Raw genomic sequence first — 18,912 nt, forward strand, 5'->3', positions numbered from 1 at the left:
GGCATCAAAGACCTGGATGTGAGTCCTGGTTTTCCCTTTGATAGCTGAAAGTTACTCATCTATAAAATGGGGATGGTAGAATAGCACAACCTCGACAGAGCATCAGGTAGTATATGTAAAGTATCCAGCAAGTCTCTGGCATACAGTGAGTGCTCCCTTATTACTATATTGGAAAAATTGAAATGATAAGATATAATAATGATTTTTAGTTTTCATTAACTGAACTATGTCCGGGGAAACTTTTAAATTAATTCTGCAGACATTTACTGAATAATTAGCACGTGCACTGTGGAGTGTTTATTCTTCTGTTCTCTTCTATCTGAACCTCTTTCTGAAAATATCATTGGTTAGCAACTACTCCAAATCTTGTTGAGCTTAAATGACAAACTTCTGAGTAAGGACAGAAGGAGTAGACACAGATTTTCTAACCACCAATACCTAATGAAATGAACAACAACAAAAGAAATGCATTAATAAAGCCCCAAATTCACCAGGTCAAGGAGGAAACCTTACACATAAATGTTATTTATTTATTTTTTAGCGTGGTCAATGAAATAAACAATATTCTGGTATAGAAAGGTGTGGCTCCTCACCCTGCCCCCTACTGCTCAGAAGCCATTGAGAGGAAAAGAGGGTGGGGGTGGAGGGGAGTTGACAACATTCTGAGGCTTTCCCTCATTCCTTCACTAGCACGGGAAGAATTCTGAGGGTATAGAATTCAGGGGTGGGCAAACTTTTTGACTCGAGGGCCACAATGGGTTCTTAAACTGGACTCAGAAGAAGGAGCTGCGGCCGTGTTTCCCGACGTTGCCATGTTAACACTGCTGCTGGTGAAGGAGCGGAGGGGAGAGCAAGAGAACCCTCCGCTCTTTCGGCTCCGCGGGCCGGATTCGGCCCGCGGGCCGTAGTTTGCCCACGGCTGGATAGGTTGAGCAGCCACTGGGAGGATGGAATGGGGGGAGCCAAGAAAACTGCACATTACCACCACAGGCCTGCAGCAGAGACAATAAGGGCCTCCAGAGCTTTCCATTTTCCAGGTAACCAGGCTGAGCAGAAGAAATGATACAAATTACACAAGAGTGTAATGTGTTCCTGGCTGGTGAGCCTAGGACTGAGGTATCCACTTAACTGAAATCGCACAAGACAGCAGCACTCAGCCCCAACTTCTCTCCTTCCTCCCCTTTATCCTACATTCTCATGTTAGAGAAAAATGGTTAGGAAACACTCCAAACTCTTAACCCGGGGGAAGAAAAACTGGTACTTATGAGAGGAAATTGGAAATCTGAAAGGTCTGTCCATGCGAAGCATGAACTGGATAAAATATAATGACACAACTACCATTCGAGCATGGCAGAAACCAAGAAGAGTTTTGAAAGACAGGTGAAGAATCTAGTTTTGACAAAAGCAACCGTTAAAGAAAATGAGAGCTGGACAGAGTTCAGGTAGTTAAAAACAGATTTTATTAAGAAAAACGATAGAGGGAAAGAGACCTTAGTATAGAACGGGGTTCAATTCTGAATATAACAAAGAAAAATGGGAACTTACTAGTATAGCCAAGAAACATGATGGGGTGAAGAAGTATGTGTCACTGCAAGAAAAATTACGAAGAAAATCACCCATGGGGGAACATTTTTGACTCAGATTAGACTTCCCCATAGCAAATATCGGGGCAAAGGCAACAGAGCCATGGTCACAAAATTCTTGAGGGAAAGAGAGTGAACAGTGTGAGTCACAAGTACTATTTCTATTCAAAAACTTATTCAAGTATAAAGGCAGTTATCAAAGAACTCAGGGACTCTCTCCCTCTCCCTTTCTGTCTGAAATCAGTAAAATACTACTACTACTACTACTACTACTACTACTACTACTACTATTACTACTACTAAATATAGATATATACACAACTGAGGGAATGTGGCCATTATTGATTCTTGAACAAACTACTTAGCAAAGACAACTTACCTTCCAGGATGTGAATAAAAAACAAACAAACAAACAAACAAAACAAAACAAAACAAAAACCCAAGGAATGACGATGCTAGGATAAAAGGACTGGTGGTTAGCACTGACCCCATTTGAAACAGAAGAGAGACTAAGCAACTGAAGGAAATATGTTTGCCTAAAGCTGTAAATACTATACACCCTGACAAAACCAAAACAATATAAGCCACAAAAATTGAGAGCTGGGGTACAGAGGACAGGAGGAAGTACAATGATGTTAATTATCTCATTTTGCAGAGCAAGTAGTTAATTGACACTCTTAACCAAGAAATGTGAGGGGGAAAAGGAACTACGGGCTGTTCTGATTTCCTCTCGTTTACATATATTTGTTGCCATGTTCTTTGGGCTGTTTCTCACATCTTTGATGCCTTTCCCCTTTATATCTTTTTTTAAACCACTGTGCATTGACTGTTAATGGATATAAACTGAATACTTAGTAAGTGTTATTGAAGTAAGTTTGCAGATTGCATGGGACTGTAAATTCTATGAAGACTGGGAATATGATTCATTCATCTTTGAATTCTCTCAGCACCTGGCACATAGTAGACTGTCAATAATTTTTTTGAATAAATGAATTAATTTGCTTTGTTTTGTATACATTTTGTTCCTAGAACAATGGTCGAAGATTAGCTGGAAATATAGAGAAAGTGAACCATAATTGGAGAATATAATAAGGCCTGTCAATGACATCTGAGAGACCTATTATAGATGCTTCTGATGCCTCGTTAAAGACACTGTATTGTTTTCAAAATGCATTTCTACTCCAGTAAATAATCTCATCTTGATCTAATTTAATCATTCACATTGCTATAAAAATGATCATTTCCAAATGCAGACCGTATCAGACGGTCACTTCTCTGCTTTAAAAAGTCCAGTCCCCCCAGCTCCCCATTGATACAACAGAGTCCATATTCCTTTAAGCATGGCATTGAAGGTCCTATATGATCTGGCATCAGTTCATTTCTTCTCAGCCAATGCCTCCCACATGTTCTATCCATCCAGGGTTACTTGCAATTTCTGAAACATGCTATATACATTTGTGCTTCTATGTTTTTCTTATTCTGTTTTCTCTACTTAAAATGTCACTCCTCAAAAAAAAAAAAAAAAAAAAAAAAAAAAGGCATTCATCTTATATCCTTCCCTTGCTGTTTGCACCGATCATGATACTACTCTATTTCTGAGGGCCCAACTCAAATGCTTTTTCTGCAAGGCTTCGCTGTCTCCCATGCTTAAGTAATGATACCATTTGTGCTTCAGAAGTACTTTGCTCATGTTCCATGTATTGTATTATAGCTAATTGTATACACATCAACATTCTCTCCTAGATTCTTAACTTCTTGGGTTTGTACATTTTCTTTTCCCATGTTCTTTGGGCTATGTCTTATGTACTCTGGAAAGCTGTCACAGAGTATGTGCCTAACGCATAGTAAATGCTCAGTAAATGTTTGTAGTTTGCACTTATATTTCCATATAAAAATACTTCTAAGTGTAACAGGAGCTAAACTGAAAATCCTAAAGGTTGATAGAAGGTAGAACAGCTGTCTCTTAAACTGTAGGTGTTTTTATGTCCTAATAAAAGAGAAGACAACCATTTCTTCAGAGGCAGATTGCTTTGGGAAAACTATGTGAATTGTTTACTCATATTAAACAATACATACATGTGCTACTCTTGGAAAACTATAACGTAACCATTAACCTTAATGTAGATACTTTAGTCTGAGAAGCAGAGTGTTCCATTTGGATAGGCAAATCTATGTGTGGAACATAAGCATTGCTTCTGCAGACATTGATGCAGAAGAGAACAGAATGGTTTCTGCTCTCTGTAGATTTACACCAAATCTATAAATTGTGTGTGTGTGTGTGTATGTGTGTGTGTATATTGTTGTTTCTGTGAAGATGCGCTTGTCCTTGTTTGAGTCCTTGCTCTTAGGAGAACAGAAGCTGAGATTTAAAAGATGCAAGAAGGCAAAGACTGTCATGATCCTCGCTGCGTATCAGAGAAATAATTATGCAAAGGGACTGGACTGATTTGGTGAGGTTCTACTTGGACCTCTATATTAAGACTGAATAGATCAGTCTTTGTGAGAAATGTGCCTATGTTGGACTGTTATGTTCTAAGGTGATAGTCCAGTTGGGTCAGAGGTCAAGGTCACACTCCTGGAGATGGAGGGTGGGCGTCCTCTAAAGGAGTAGATATTCCCGTGGTCAGTCTTCCTAGAGACAGGCAGCATCTGGGACAGAAAATAGGGCTTCAAAAGTGGACTTTAAACTGGGCAAAGAGAGTTGTTTTCTTCTCAGCTTCACAGTGGTTGGACCTGGATGTCCAGGACACGGTCAGGGGAACTCTTAATGGAAGGGGAGCTATCTTTAGCCATATGGACTCGGGCTAAAAGTTGACACTAAGGCAGGCCTGTGTCTAGTCCATAAGTGCTTTGAGAGTAGCCATATCAGACCTTCAGAGTACTCTGGATTATTTTTCCTCTCTAATAGTGTAATATAAAGTAGTGATCTTAACTGTGCTTGGAGGGGAAGGGACTTTTTTTGTGATGTCCTGGTGAAGAGAGGGCAGTGCCCTTCCTGCTGAATCTCAAGGCAATGCTGGAGGTTGTACTGGCTGAAGAGACCTCAGTGTCCTAGAACATCACAGTATGGGACATCTGAAGCAGAGGCAGGGGTAGTTCAGTTATTTCAGGCATAAGTGGGTAACAGTACCTCCCCTGGGGACTCCTCCATGTAGAGAAGTGAGAGAAACTCTAAAGAGAGTTCACATCCTGATAATTTGGAAGATAGAAGTTCAGAGCCATTGTACTTGGGACTTTAATTTTAAATATGACCTCCTTTATACTAAAAAACTCATTAACGCTATGACACTGATTCTCAAGGGTACATGAGGCCTTTTATTGAACAAACCCTTTCTATCCTGGGCAATCCACGCAATCAACTTGAGAAAAACAAAGGTAAACAAAGTATTTCTCAGTTTGATTTTATATGAGCGCTTTCTTTTTAGTTCTCCGTAGACTTCTGCCTTTAGTTAGTTCCCTTTGAGCCTTGCAGAGAAATACATCTAACCAGAAACTGATTGATTACTGCCTTTCTCCCATTATTTGTCCATCCTCTGTCTCCTTCATGAAATGTTCTGTATCAGAGAGTAAGGGAGAGTTTGAAGCTTTTTATGGATATTATGGATGAGCATGGACGAGTATCTAACTGTTTTTTCAATAAGGTGAGCATCTAAGCTAAAATGATTTTCTTAGGCTGAGCAGGAATGATTCTTTTTTTCTTTTAAGAAATGTTTTTATTGATTTCAGAGAGGAAGGGAGAGACAGAGAGAGATAGAAACATCAATGACGAGAGAGAATCATTGCTCGGTGGCCCCTGCCCTCTACTGGGGATCAAGCCCACAATCTGGGCATGTGCCCTTGAGCGGAATCCAACCCAGGACCCTTCAGTCCGCAGGCTGATGCTCTATCCACTGAGCCAAACCAGCTAGGGCAGGAATGTTTCCTAATGCACTGGCATAGCAGCCACAATTTAATCGCTGTTGAATGCATCTATGGTCATACTTTGAAAAAAGGTTGCATTCAGTTCCTTAGAGCTTTTCTGGATTCATGGTACTTTGTGTTTTTATTCTAACAGCTGCTTATTTGCATAAGCTGTTAAAGACACTTCCCTACTATCACACTTCTGGTCTTCCTCTAGCTTCTGGGATATTTTTTCTTGCTCTTATGGATTCTATAACAAATATCATCTATAACATCTTTTCTTTCAACAAAAGTTCTGCCTAGCTGAAATCTCATTATCTTCTCTCAACTACACAACAAAACTGAGCTTTGTACCATATTACTTTGGCATATTAATAATTTCATTCATCTCCAGGACTTTCCTGAATTTCTCTTAGTTTCTTTACAGATCTTCCCCTGGAATTTAGATACTGTAAAATAATTATCAGTTCCATTTGCTTTATTTAACAAACAACTATTGGGTACCTATTATGTTGCAGGCATCAGGTTACCTGTTTGAGCTACAGAGTAGAAGAGTTCACACTTGGTTTTATGGCTAGAAACCTGACTCAGTGGTTCCCGGTTCTTAACTAACACCTCCAGGACTGTATTGAAAAGAGGAACCCCCTCCTATGCCTATTAAATGCTACAGGGAGAATGCAACTAATGAGGAAAGCAATCCAGGTTACTGAGGCGATAACAAACAAAGGGGGGGAGAGAGGGTTCGAAGCAAATAAATTGGGAGAAATACTGAATCCAAAAACACTAGGGAAGAAGCATACTTTAAAGGTTGGATTTTTTTCTAAGACAGTGCCAGGTTTCATGTTGTTATGTGTGTAAATAAACAAGAACAATTTAAATGAAAATAATAGGCAACTGCATATTTCATTATTTTTAAATTAACATGTTTACCATTGCATTAATGTCCTGTGTTGATATGGTTCTTTTATGGCATTTCATTCCATCAAAAAATGTTGAGGGAGAGTACTATCCCTTAGTGAACTTTTCGTCAGTAACATGAGGTTTTGAGATGTGGGGGTCACAGAGGGCAGGAGACAATTTTTTCTTTGCGTTTTGTTGAAGAAGTTTGAAGACATAATTCTAGTTCTAAAGGTGCAAAGAACTGATTGAGCCATCGCTCCCCCTGCTCCGTACTGGCTGAAGGAGGACACCCCGGTCTCCTTCTGTTTTCTGAAAATAAAAGGAAGGAGGCAAAGGGTGTTAAGAGTGAAGAGTTTTCTAGGGGTTAAACCTGGGTGCTTTAAGAATCTCCGCGAACCATCCAGCTTTCACTTAAGTAGCTCCTGTAAAACACTGTAGAATGTACATGTTCCCCAAAATAAAAGGGCGAGGGCAGAGGGGCTCGTCCGGGAGACGTGGGATCGCTGGCTGGGGCAGCCTCCAGGTCTGGAGCGGAAGGTGCGTGCATTCTGCAGGTGCTGGGATTGTGGTCTCGCACCGCCCCGACTCCTGAGAGGGCGGGAACCGCGGCGTAGCGGAGTATAGGACTTGGCCTCTGAAGCAGAGCCCAGATGTATTCCAAACAGCAGACGTCGGTCCAGCCGAGTGCCCACATCTGGCTCGGGGGAGGGGAAATAGCACTGGTAGAAACTGCAGGGAGAAGAGCCCCTCGTTTGGGATGCTAGAAGGCTGGTCCGGCTCGGCTCTTTCCGACTGTTTTCCCGTGATTGCTTCCCTCACTTGTCCATCATTCCAGCCTACGATTTCAATTGGTTGTGCCGCCTGCCACTCGGTTCCGCCGCGCTGACCCCCATTGGGCCCCCGCCGGATGAGGCCCCGCCCCACGAGCTGGGCACCAACACTAGGGCGCCGAGGAGTGCGAGCACGGTGCTTGCTCTGGGCTGGGGGAGGCGGTGGCGGACCGGGAGGAGAAGGAAGAGGAGCGGGGCCAGCAGGAGGCGGCGGCGGCGACCGGGCTGGGGTGATGGTGCAGGTGCCCGGGTTCGGCGCGGAGCTGCCCCGCTGAGGGGCGCCTAGTCCGGGGTCCGCAGCGCCGCGGCGTCTCTCCCGGGGGCGGCGGGCGGGCGGGAAGATGCTGAGCAGGTTGATGAGCGGCAGCAGCAGGAGCCTGGAGCGCGAGTACAGCTGCACCGTGCGGCTGCTGGACGACAGCGAGTACACCTGCACCATCCAGGTCAGTGCCGCGCCGCCCCGCCCGCGGGACCCCTTCGTCTCCCGAGTCTGGCCAACTTGGCCCTTTCCTTTGGCCGCTGCCCGGAGTCGCCCCAGACCCCAGCGCTTTGTCCGCCCCTGGCTACGGAGGACGGCCCCGTTGCAGGGCGCCTCCTCCCGAGCCCCTGTCCGTGGCCAGGCACTGGGCGTTTTTGCGCCGCTGCCGGGCGAGTCGCCGCGTTCCGGATCCCCAACTCGTTCCCTGCTCTTCCCCGGGGTAAGGGCGCTTCGTCCTGGCTTCTGGAGCCAGCCCGGGTACGGGGCATCGTACGCGGGCGTCCGAAGGGAGGCGGGCAGGGCTGGAGGCTCCTTCCCCGGCCGCCCCGTCGGGGGGCGCAGGCTTTGGCTCCCCGGCCCAGCAAGGACGGCTAGCTGGCTTTTCTTATCTCTCCTTGGTTGGAAGGATAATGGTATATGTCATAATCCCCCCCCCCCCCCGCCCCCCCAGCATTTGTGAGTCAGAGCTCTCTGAAGGTAGAACTGAACGCGCAGCCCATGCATAGTGGCCTATTGAAGGCAACCCAGCCAGCCCTCTGGATGTTAAAGATCTAGGCCCCCCCCACCTTCCGCCGTTCGCTCCCCAAATCTTATTCTGTTGGGCAGTTCCAGGGGTGGTGGGGGGGGGGGTGGGGAGAGGGGCGTGAGGTGAACATTTAGCAACAAGTCCCGGCGATTTGAGGGTTGACAGTGGCGAGAAAGAATCGGTGACTTACAAAAAAAAAACGCCAACAATAAGATAATGCTGCCCAGCATTTCCCCAGAACCTGGTGTTTTTGGGGGGCTTTTTACATACAACCTCTGGCTTATGTTCCTTCACTGCTGCTGTGTGGCACGTCATGAGGAGTAGTCTTCCCCAGGAACGCAGTCACAGCCCTCTCTCCTCCCCTATAAAGTCAGAGGTAGAAAACACTGACAATGCTCCGGTGTTCAGTTCAGCAGCCGGGTGGGTCCTGCGCTCGCCGCCGGAAAACTGCTCTTTCTGGAGAAGCCAATTGAGTTGAACCCGCAGGGGTCTCACCTGATCCCTATTTCAGCAAGAAATCAGAGGGCTGCTCGCCTCCGATGTGGCAGACAAAAACTGTCGGCCCTGGGTCCTGCCCTCTTTGTCTCCCTGCCTACCCCCCTTCCCCATTTATTTATTTATTTTTTTGCTGACGGTGCTCAATAGCGGAAAATAGCGGCGTGTGAGAAAGGCGCTGGGTAGTGTAGGAGAGCAGCTGCCTCTGCTGACTCCGTGCTCAGTTGTGCCTTCTCTCCACTCCACTCCCCCCCCTCCCAAACCAGCCCTGGGCATAAGTGATGACTGCTGCCAAAGATCCGTGAGGGCAGAGAAAAAGAACAAAACCTCTTTTTAAGGTCACTTAAAGACAGATTAGGCAATCATAAAGATGCTAGCCATCAAGTGAAAGGATTATTGTAGTTGAATATGATAGAGATGTTATGTGTTATTTCCTTACTGAATAAGTGGCATGCCACTTTTTGTTTCTATTGTATCTTTATGTCATGTACAGTTTTGTGTGTTGTTTTTTTTTAAGTGGGGGAGGAGAAAACATTGAGTTGACATTTTCACCATTTGAATACATTGTCTAGAGCTTTTAAAGTATTTATCCTTTTGTTTTAAAATTTAAGGCTTTGCACAAGAGCATATATTAAGGGCAGTGCAAGATTTAGACTTCATGACTCCTAAAAAGACTTTTGGGGTATACACATGGTGAAATAAAATTTCCAGGACAGGTCATTAACTTTTGCCAAGGTGTGTAGAGTAAAAATGGAACACAATTCATGCCTCCACTCCAATAGTGATAATCTTGTGGTTTTAAGGTATCACAATAAGGCAATTGCTTATTTTTCCCAGTTAGTAGAACCTTTAAAGTTGTGGGTAGTTTTCATTACTATTGAAAAAAATACTATTTTTAAGTTAAGCAGAACTTTTTGGATTTATGCTTACTATGTGATTGTGTTTATTATAATTTAATGTTATAAAAATTTAGGAAAATTAAAAATACAATTTTAAAAATTAAGCTTGGTATAAAGTGACCATACTGTACTGTGCCCACTGTCTAGACATGTTAATGACTGTGCATGGTGATTCTTGCATAAAATCTAAAAGACACAGGAATTCTAAAGTATATGTAATCTGGTTATTTTGGGGCACCAATATTGTGAATTGCTTTTGCTTTTATCTGTGTGAGGAAATGTAAGAAAAGACAGTATTTTTATGTGAAATTAATTTTGTTTATATAGCTTGTCTGAGCATTCAGAGACTAAGCTTTTCTTAGCAACTTTTCCCTTGGTGCATTTCTGTGTGTGTGTTTGTGTGCTTGTTTGTAAAATACTGGGTCCAGGGGTTTTAAAATCAGAATTGAAAGAAACTGTGAGCTACTTATGAGGTTAAAGCAATATTCCCAACGTTTTAGTAATTGCAGTACCGTATATTTTTTTAAAATGTGGTGACAATTTGAACTTCTTTTCCTCATAGTATTGTATGCCATATTTTTATTTAAATAAGGTATCTATTTCAGAAAGATTTCAGTGCTTCTTGAGATAATTAGAGACCACTGAGGCAAAGCAGAGTTGCAATAGCCACATTTGGTAAATTTCAGTTGTAGGAAATTCTGCCAAAAGTATTGGTCTAGCGGCTAGACTCCAGCCTTTAATATTGCAGCAGTTATACTGATCTGGCATTTAGGATGTGATTATTAAGGTAGTGAAAATGCCTTATGTCCTCTCAATGAAGGTTGCCTCAGTTACCAAACTATTCTTTTTATTCTTTCTGATATGCAAATGTATTTGTAGACCATGAGAAATGAAAGTACACATACATAGTAAGGTTGTAGTGTAATTGCTCCCCTGTTGAAGAACATTGTTAACAGCTCCCTGCCAGTTTTGAAGGTCATTGTCTCATAAATGCAGATCTGGTCCATATTTTTTACACATCTCTTTTATTTTATTCATATCTATATTTATTTACCACATTTACTGCCTTACTTTATTATTTTACTTGGTAGAAAAATATGAAAAGTAAAAAAGCTACCTAATATCTTTGAATGCAGTATACCAAATGGAGTCATTTTAAAGCTTAGGCATATGATATCCTAAGGAATAAACTTTTAACTATCTTTCAGGTTATAATAGTTTATAAAATATTAAGAATATTTGTTGCATAAATGCCAGTAGAAATATGTATTGGAAATACATATTTTCAAGTCAGAAATATTAATCCCTTTTGTGATTATTGAAAAGTAGAGCTACCTTAGAAATGAATTTGATTTTACTGGAACCTATTAAAATAACTACTGATTAAATAGCTAGGTTAAATTGGTTTTTGCAGTTAATGAGGTACTACCATTAATAAAAATGTGTGTGTGCAGAGACAGTTTTATAATGAAATTAAGGTTTGATGTGGCTCAGCCACTTAGTAACTGTACCCTTACCCGTGTAAGGGTAAAGAAGGCAATGTTAGGGGAGAGAACAGATGTACTGAGCCCTCTAGTTGTCAGGCATTCTACCTGTGTTACAGTATCTCATGTACCTCACAACATTATACCCATTGTACCAGCTGAAGAAAATGGGATTGTGGATTTGTGGGAGAGCCGATGTTTGTTGAATGGCTAACTCTGTACGAGGCTCTCTGCTATATGCTTCACTCATTTGAGAGATAGGTAGTATTATCCTCATTTTATAATTGAAAGGCCCAGGTGAAGGGACTTGCTCAAAGCTAGCAGGTGGCTGATTCTTTTGTCTCTAAATCCCATCTTTTCCCCTTTATCCATTCTCCCTAAGTCATTTCACCTGTTTGTACCTTAATTTCCTCATCTATAAAATGGGAATATTAATACAGTGGGGCCTTGACTTACGAGTGTCCCGACTAACGAGTTTTTTGAGATACCAGCTGTCTCGGACAATTTTTTGCATTGAGTTGATAGAGTAATTTGAGTTAACGAGCTCCTTCATGAGCTTGGTCTCGGAACGAATTAAACTCGTAAGTCTAGGCCCCACTGTACTTATTTCACAGTAAAGAGAAAATTAGTTAGAAATATTACAAATAATAGGGAAAATTGAAACAGAGTCATATACTATACTTACATTGGGCCTTATTCTGTGCAAATAAAAAATAGAATTGAGAAATGTTTTATTTAAGCTGTAAGTTCCCTTAAAAGGACTTCTGATAAATCTCAATGAAATTGTAAAATCCAAAGCTGGGATGATTGGAATCTTGATTAGAACTATTCTTTCAATTTTAAGAGTTCCGGTTTGCTTTACTTCTATCCTACCCGGTCTTTGGCTTTAGAGGGGCACTTATTGCCCGGACCGTGATTTGTTTTTTCTAAGAACTTCAGCTTCATATTTGGTAAGCGGCATCCTTGGTTTCATCGTATTTTCATGAATTTTAAAAAATATTTTAAAAGTAATTACGCTGTCTCAGGATCTCTGTTACAGTAATAAGCAAAACTAATTCTTAAGACGAAGATAGTTCCAAAATTAGACCTCTAGAATCCTAACATCCCTTGTATTCTGTTTCTTAATTTGTGTATTTAAACATTCATTATAGAAAATGCAAATCATCCTTTTTCATACAGAAGGTAAATTCTGGATGTGTATTTTTGCTCTGATTCTTTTTGTGTTTGAAAAAGTACTGTTTAAGGAAGCATCAGTGGCATCCAAGAGAAACCTAGAAGCATTCACCACAGCAGGTTTCACTCAATGGTATTTGTATTAATTTGCATTCTATTAAAAGCTTGGAATGAATATGCTAGATGAGGCTATTGAACATAGTGTAAAATAGAAGAGCACGTGGTTTTTGAGTCTTCTGTTTGCTACATTGTCCAGAGATTCTTTACCATGTCTGTGCTATCATTAATATGACACACACAAAATGTTTGCCAAAATGAAATCAAACAACCTAAAGACAAAAAGTAGTCATTTTTATTACTCAGTTGGTTTATGTATAGGTATTAAAATGTATAACTCACAATAAGAAGAAGCAAGGCATTAGTTTTAGAAGGGGTTTGCCAGTGATGTAACAATTACTATATTAAAATATTTTGAATTACTTTTAGAACTTTATTTTCAGATAGACTGTACTTTAGAACATATAAAGAAGGGAGTCAAGAGAAAACTGCAAATCTTAAGCCCTAAGAATTATAGTATCTAGTTCAGGGGTGGGCAAACTTTTTGACTTGAGGGCCACAATGGGTTCTTAAACTGGACCGGAGGGCCGGAACAAAAGCATGGATGGAGTGCTTGTGTGAACTAATATAAATTCAAAGTAAACATCATTACATAAAAGGGTACGGTCTTTTTTTTTTTTAGTTTTATTCATTTCAAACGGGCCGGATCCGGCCCGCGGGCCGTAGTTTGCCCACGGCTGACCTAGTTCATTGCTTTACATGGTTATAGTTCAATAAATATTTGTTTTGATTTGTTTGTGCTGGTACATGATTGCTGTGTTAGCTTCAACACTAAAATTTCTTATGCCTGAAAACAATAAACACTTTCTAACAACCGCACAACCCCTTTTATAGTTTCAACTCATCCATTTCTAAACCTTTCTGCAACTCCTCTCCCTGGTGAGAGGTACAGTATGTAAATATGGTATTTTATGGAGCCTTTGAGGTCTCTGATAACTTTCTGCAATTATCTTTTGTTGAATAAGCGGAGCTCCAGTCTAAAGCTTTTATGATTTTTAAGTTTATCTCTTAGGATTTCAAGCGTTTCAGGTCCCGCCTCTCGATCTTCGCAGGTTTAGACGGCTTAGGTCAAATGAACACTGTAGTGCAGTGCTTCGAGGAGCATTGGGTCTGGCAGAATTAAAATACTGAGTATAGGGATTACCCCAGTCGCAGAACCCTCCTTTACTCCTTTCCCCTAAGTCATTATCACATTAAATGACCTCCTCACAGCCTCATTTTCTAACATTTTGCCCCAACAGGAAGTGAACCACGCTTCCCAACCTGTTTCTAATTATGTCTATTTTAAGCTGACTTCATTTTCTCTCTGACAGTCTCATCTGTAACATTCCGTCTGACTCTGCAGACCCTGTTTCGTGGAGCAGCCTCTTGGAGGTCACTCTTCTTCAGCTGTGCCTCCGCCAGAGCTTGTCCAACAGATGTGAATACCGTATAATGGGGGGTGGGCAACAGCCCCACAGCTTCTGTATCTCACTCCGTGGTGCTTAGGGAGGAGGGTGCTGTTCTCCTAGAGGCCAGGTGGCAGTTCTTGCCCCTCTGTCTCTGCCTTTTAACCATCGGGGGGCTCAGGCCAACCACCTTAATGGTTTTCTCTTGCAGCTGAGAAATATGAAGAGTACTAAAGCGTGGGATGGGTTAAAGCAGTAGCTTCTCAAAGTATGGTTTGTGGAGGATCAGCATCAGTTTCACCTGGGTATTCGTTAGAAATGCAAAACACCTGGTCATGTCCTTCGTAGCTGGGTCTTCCATTCCTTTAAGTTCGCAATACAACTTTTTGAACGTCTACACACATTTTAATATAGGTGGAGCCACAGCTAGACTAGTGAGACAGTTTCTGTGGGAGGCCAGCTTCTAGATTTCAGTTGTGGACCTCTTGCCTCCCAAGGCCACCCTGTGATCCTCATTATTGTTGGCAACATTTTGAAACGATAGGGCCCTTGCATTGGTCTTTCACCGATTGTAATTGCTACTCTATTTCTAAGAATGGTGTTTTACCTTTGTGGTCTTTCCAACCTAATTGTGTAACATCCTGGATATGGAAGGCAGGAACTTGTAAAGCAGCGGTTCTCAACCTGTGGGTCGCGACCCCTTTGGCGGTCGAACGACCCTTTCACAGGGGTCGCCTAAGACCATCCTGCATATCAGATATTTACATTACGATTCATAACAGTAGCAACATTACAGTTATGAAGTAGCAATGACGATAATTATATGGTTGGGTCACAACATGAGGAACTGTATTTAAAGGGCCAGAAGGTTGAGAACCACTGTTGTAAAGACTCTTAGGTTCCAATTCTCCAGGCTTTTGCTTGCTAACGTCAAACTAGACACAACTTGTGTGAAATAAGTCCTCTAAGGAGATCCTTCCGTGCCATGCTCATACAGGCAAAATAATTAGGCCACATGCTTGGCAACTACTGAGTTTGTGTACAATAGCTCCATTCACTTGTCTAGAGAAAACACCCCTTTGACGGTGATTATAGCTTTTATTCCCCCTCCTCTACTTCTGACTCCCTGCATAACCATGACCTCATCTGCTGGTCCATATTTAGAAACACTCTAGACCACTCCAGAAATGCTTTAGGATTCATTCCTGTATATTAAGGATTGTTTCAAAGCCTCAGACAATTACTGCTTACCAAGGGAAACCATTCAAGATCAGGACCAAACCTAGCTATTTATGTCTTATCAGAGCCATCTTACTGTGTCACAACTCGGGGGCGCTTTTCCTTTTGTAGAAATTGTGAACCTTGTTAAAAGCAAGAGGAATAGAGTAAGACATGGGTTAAAGCAGTGGCTTCTCAAAGTGTGGCTGGTGGACGATCAGCATCAGTTTCACCTGGGTACTTATTAAATGCAAATTCTTGGCCCTACTGCAGACCTAATAAATCAGAAACTTGGGGGGTAGAGCTCAGCAGTCTGTTTTATGGTAGCAAGTCTCATGTTTGCTGAGGTTTGAGAATCACTACTAATGGCTTATACAGAGATTTAGTAGACAAAGTTGATGAGTCTTGTTGATTGACTGAATATAAAAGATGAAGGAGAAGGAGAAGCCAAGAGTCAGTCTCACATTTTTTAACTTTTTCTTTTCTTCGCAATGGCCTTAACGGGTCCTCTACCTTTGTAAGGTAAAAGTTAGGTTATTTTGCAGATATCTTCAAGTGGGCAGGACTCTAAACATTCTACAGTGGGTCATAATTCCAACTGGGTGCCCTTATTCTTGTGTTCCAGGACCTAAAAATAATTGGATTATTTTATATTTGTATATTGATTTTCAAGAAAATCTTGACAAATTAAAGCACGGAGGGATTAGGAAGGAGTAAAGGTGCCTAAGGGCCGAGGGACTGCAAACATGTAAATAGCAAACTGTGAAACATCCTGGAATTCAGGGCTGTGACAAGGTGATAGGCTGTGGCAGTGCAAATGTCGGGGACTCAAAATTAGCAGATATTTCTCAAAGGAGTTGAGATTTGAACTAGGTCATGAAAGAGTTCCAAAGCAGAAAACCGGCTGGGGTGGGGTGGTGGGGGTGGGGAGAGAGTAAAGGGTATTCCAGGCTGACAAAATAGCAGGCTCCTTCTAGGTAGAGAAGCTAAAACTGTAAAGCCAAGTATGCTTACTAGTAGTCTTTACTGTGTTTATCTGACTTACTCTGGTACAGTTGAGGCAAACAACAGAAATCTACTTGTCTAGGAAAAATTACTGTCAGCAAATTTCAGTCATTCTTGACGTGTTCAGAGGAGTCGATCTAAACTAAAAATAAATGGGTAAAGCTGACGTTGGGTTAAATCTAATTCCAAAACTATAACTCAAATTAAGATTCTTCGCATAGCAATGACACCATTTAAAGAAAAGGTAGATTCAGATATCAGTCTTAATTCTGTGGCTGCAGCAACTACATGTGAATTTTATTCCCAGGAGACCTCATCCCTGGCATCAGTTTACTTATCTGACCAAAAATGAGAGTATCAAATCCCAACATTTAACTGATGTTTGAAAATCCTTTAACTGATACATTGCCACCTAAATTGTGCATTAACAGTTAGGAACTGTGACCCATGGATCCCTAAAAGGCATACTTAGCATTTCCGTTCCCAGACCTAAGTGGCCATCAAGAATAGCTTTGCTGGAAGACGAAGGAGTGCAGCGTTAGATTCCCCGGTGAGCCCAGGCTTGCCAGCTTCAAAGTTCCCAGCCCTACACAGGGTGCACTTTTAGCCCTCAAAACAATGCCAGGCTAGAGCTTTGGGAACGGGAGCCTCTAAGAAAGCACTATTTGGCATTTGGGCAATCAGTGTTCGGCAGAATGCCAATGCTAATAGGTTATTTTGCTCTGGAAAAGGAAAAAAAGAAGGGATAGTCTAAAGACTGATGAATAGGGGAATGACTGACAATACGGGCACTCCACTTTGTTGGAGAGATTAAGGAGGCTTGCTGTGAAATGGTATTATGAGAGCCAGATAAATTAGCAAAGGCCCACAGGCCCAAGACCTAAAAGAAATAGTGGTACATCAAAACAGCATGCTCCAGGGCACACTCACACGTCTGGCCACTTTCATTGAACTTGTAGTAGGAAGTAGCCAATCATTGTGAACCTTCACAGTCTGGTATTCCATCCAGGCATCCATAGACAGGCACATTATCCTTTGCCTCCAGGCAGGTGCAGAGCCTCTTTCTCTGTAGCTTGATTTAACTCAAGGGCCTGGACCCCAGCCTTATTTTGAGGACACCTGAGTAGAAGAGTTGGCTTTAGGAGTCCCAAAGGAGTCCAGAAGCTCTAGGCAGGATGTGTCAGTAAGAATCTGCTTGGCATGAGTCAAGCCGATAAGAACATTGATCACAACACAAGGAAGCAGAATTAATCACGTCCCCGAAGGCTCTCAGGTACTAGTACTTCCAGGGGTAATTTAGGCTGGAGAAGGCATCTAGCCTACCCTCTTTGCAGGTTTTCCCTTTAGAAAAACCCAAAAGATCCCCACCCCGAGTTATTATGGAATTGGAGGTTTGTGGATCAGAAGGACTGTATGGACTGGCAATGATGCCTGGGATGTTATGAGGCATATTGAGCCTGCAGTTTCACAGTACACACTCATCTGTACAACAGAATATCTCATCAGCTCATTAGGAGCCCACTCAGAAGAAATTTGGCTGTTGAAAGATAAAAGTCTGATCAAAACATAAGGTAGTTCCAGCACTACAATGTAGCAACTTCTTCAATCTATGCCAAGCTTTAGATTTCAGTGCATGTGAACTAGGATTTTTTTTTTTTTTTAAATGGAATGGAAGTTTGCTTGGTATAGTTGCAGGATATACTGAACCAACTATTACAGTGTCAGATTTCATAAGCAGCATAGCTTATATGAAAAAAATCAACACTTTCTTTGCTTATTTTTAAATATACTTTGGGTAATTTAATAAGCATGTTTTAAATGAATAGCCACAGCACAGTTGGAAGGGCTTGGTGGTTGAGAGTTGACTTATGAACTATGCAGTCACACTTAGATTCCCGGTCAGGGCACATGCCTGGGTTGCAGGCTGGATCCTTAGTGTGGGGCATGCAGGAGGCAGCCAATTCATGATTCTCTCTCATCATTGATATTTTTATGTCTCCCTCTCTGAAATAAATAAAAATATATTAAAAAGAAAAGAAAGTGACAGAAGTGGATAAACTTTACTTCCCAGATTCCACAATTCTATTTCCTACCATCTTTTCTGACACAATAGCTCTTCTATTTATCTTTTATTATCTCCTTTGTTTTATGCTAACTTACACTTTGGGCCACTCATTTAATACAGTCTTTTATCACAATTTCTGATTGCCATTACTACTAAACTATACCTTTGCTTATTGTCAAATTCTTTGTGTGGTGGTCACACCTTTTATGATGATAGTGGTGGCAGAAGGTGTTTAAAAGTATTCAACCATAAAACATATATAAATATACATTAAAACAATGTGATGCACGTCCTTTACTTTTAACACAAGTGTTTGTATTTTAATTAATTGGAGCTTAAGATAATACAAATATCTAAATAAATTGACATCTTGGGGCTGGACTGAGATGAATTTTCAGTATGTTCGGAATTTTCTGTTAACTTTTTTGTAATTCTTTCATAATGATGAATTAACCCAGTGAGGCTCTATGTCTACGTGACTTCAGGTGTGACACTTAGGGATTGAGTGGACATGGTGACTGCTCATGGCCAGGAAAGTCTTTACTCCGAGCAGCTGAAATTAGTGAAATTTGAGGGAGATTGAAATAATTGACAGCGGAGACACTAAAGATCAAAATCAGAGAAATAGTCGGGATGGAGCAAGATGAGCCTTAAGCAGAAATACCTGGTTGGGTCTGGAGAGAGAATCTGGATGGGGGATAATGAAAGGGTATTGGAGATCTGTTTTTCTGTTGTTGCAGCTGTGTGTGATAGAGGGTTAAGGGTTTAAAGCAGTGGTTCTCAACCTTCCTAATGCCACGACCCTTTAATACAGTTCCTCATGTTATGGTGACCCCCAACCATAAAATTAT

General features: G+C 41.6%; 1 protein-coding gene across 3 annotated transcripts in view; it reads left to right on the forward strand.

Moving 5' to 3' along the window:
- Positions 1–7,398: 7,398 nt before the first annotated feature.
- The window catches only part of FRMD5 (FERM domain containing 5), a 289,075-nt gene continuing 277,561 nt past the window's right edge, over positions 7,399–18,912 (forward strand). For all 3 annotated transcript variants that reach the window (XM_081112476.1, XM_081112474.1, XM_081112475.1), the window contains exon 1: positions 7,399–7,656. In XM_081112476.1, coding sequence (XP_080968602.1) covers positions 7,555–7,656 — 102 coding nt within the window. In that variant the 5' untranslated portion in view covers positions 7,399–7,554. The remainder of the gene's footprint in view (positions 7,657–18,912) is intronic.

This window comes from Myotis nattereri, assembly GCF_964212035.1.
Source record: "Myotis nattereri genome assembly, chromosome: 1".
Lineage (NCBI taxonomy): Eukaryota > Metazoa > Chordata > Mammalia > Chiroptera > Vespertilionidae > Myotis > Myotis nattereri.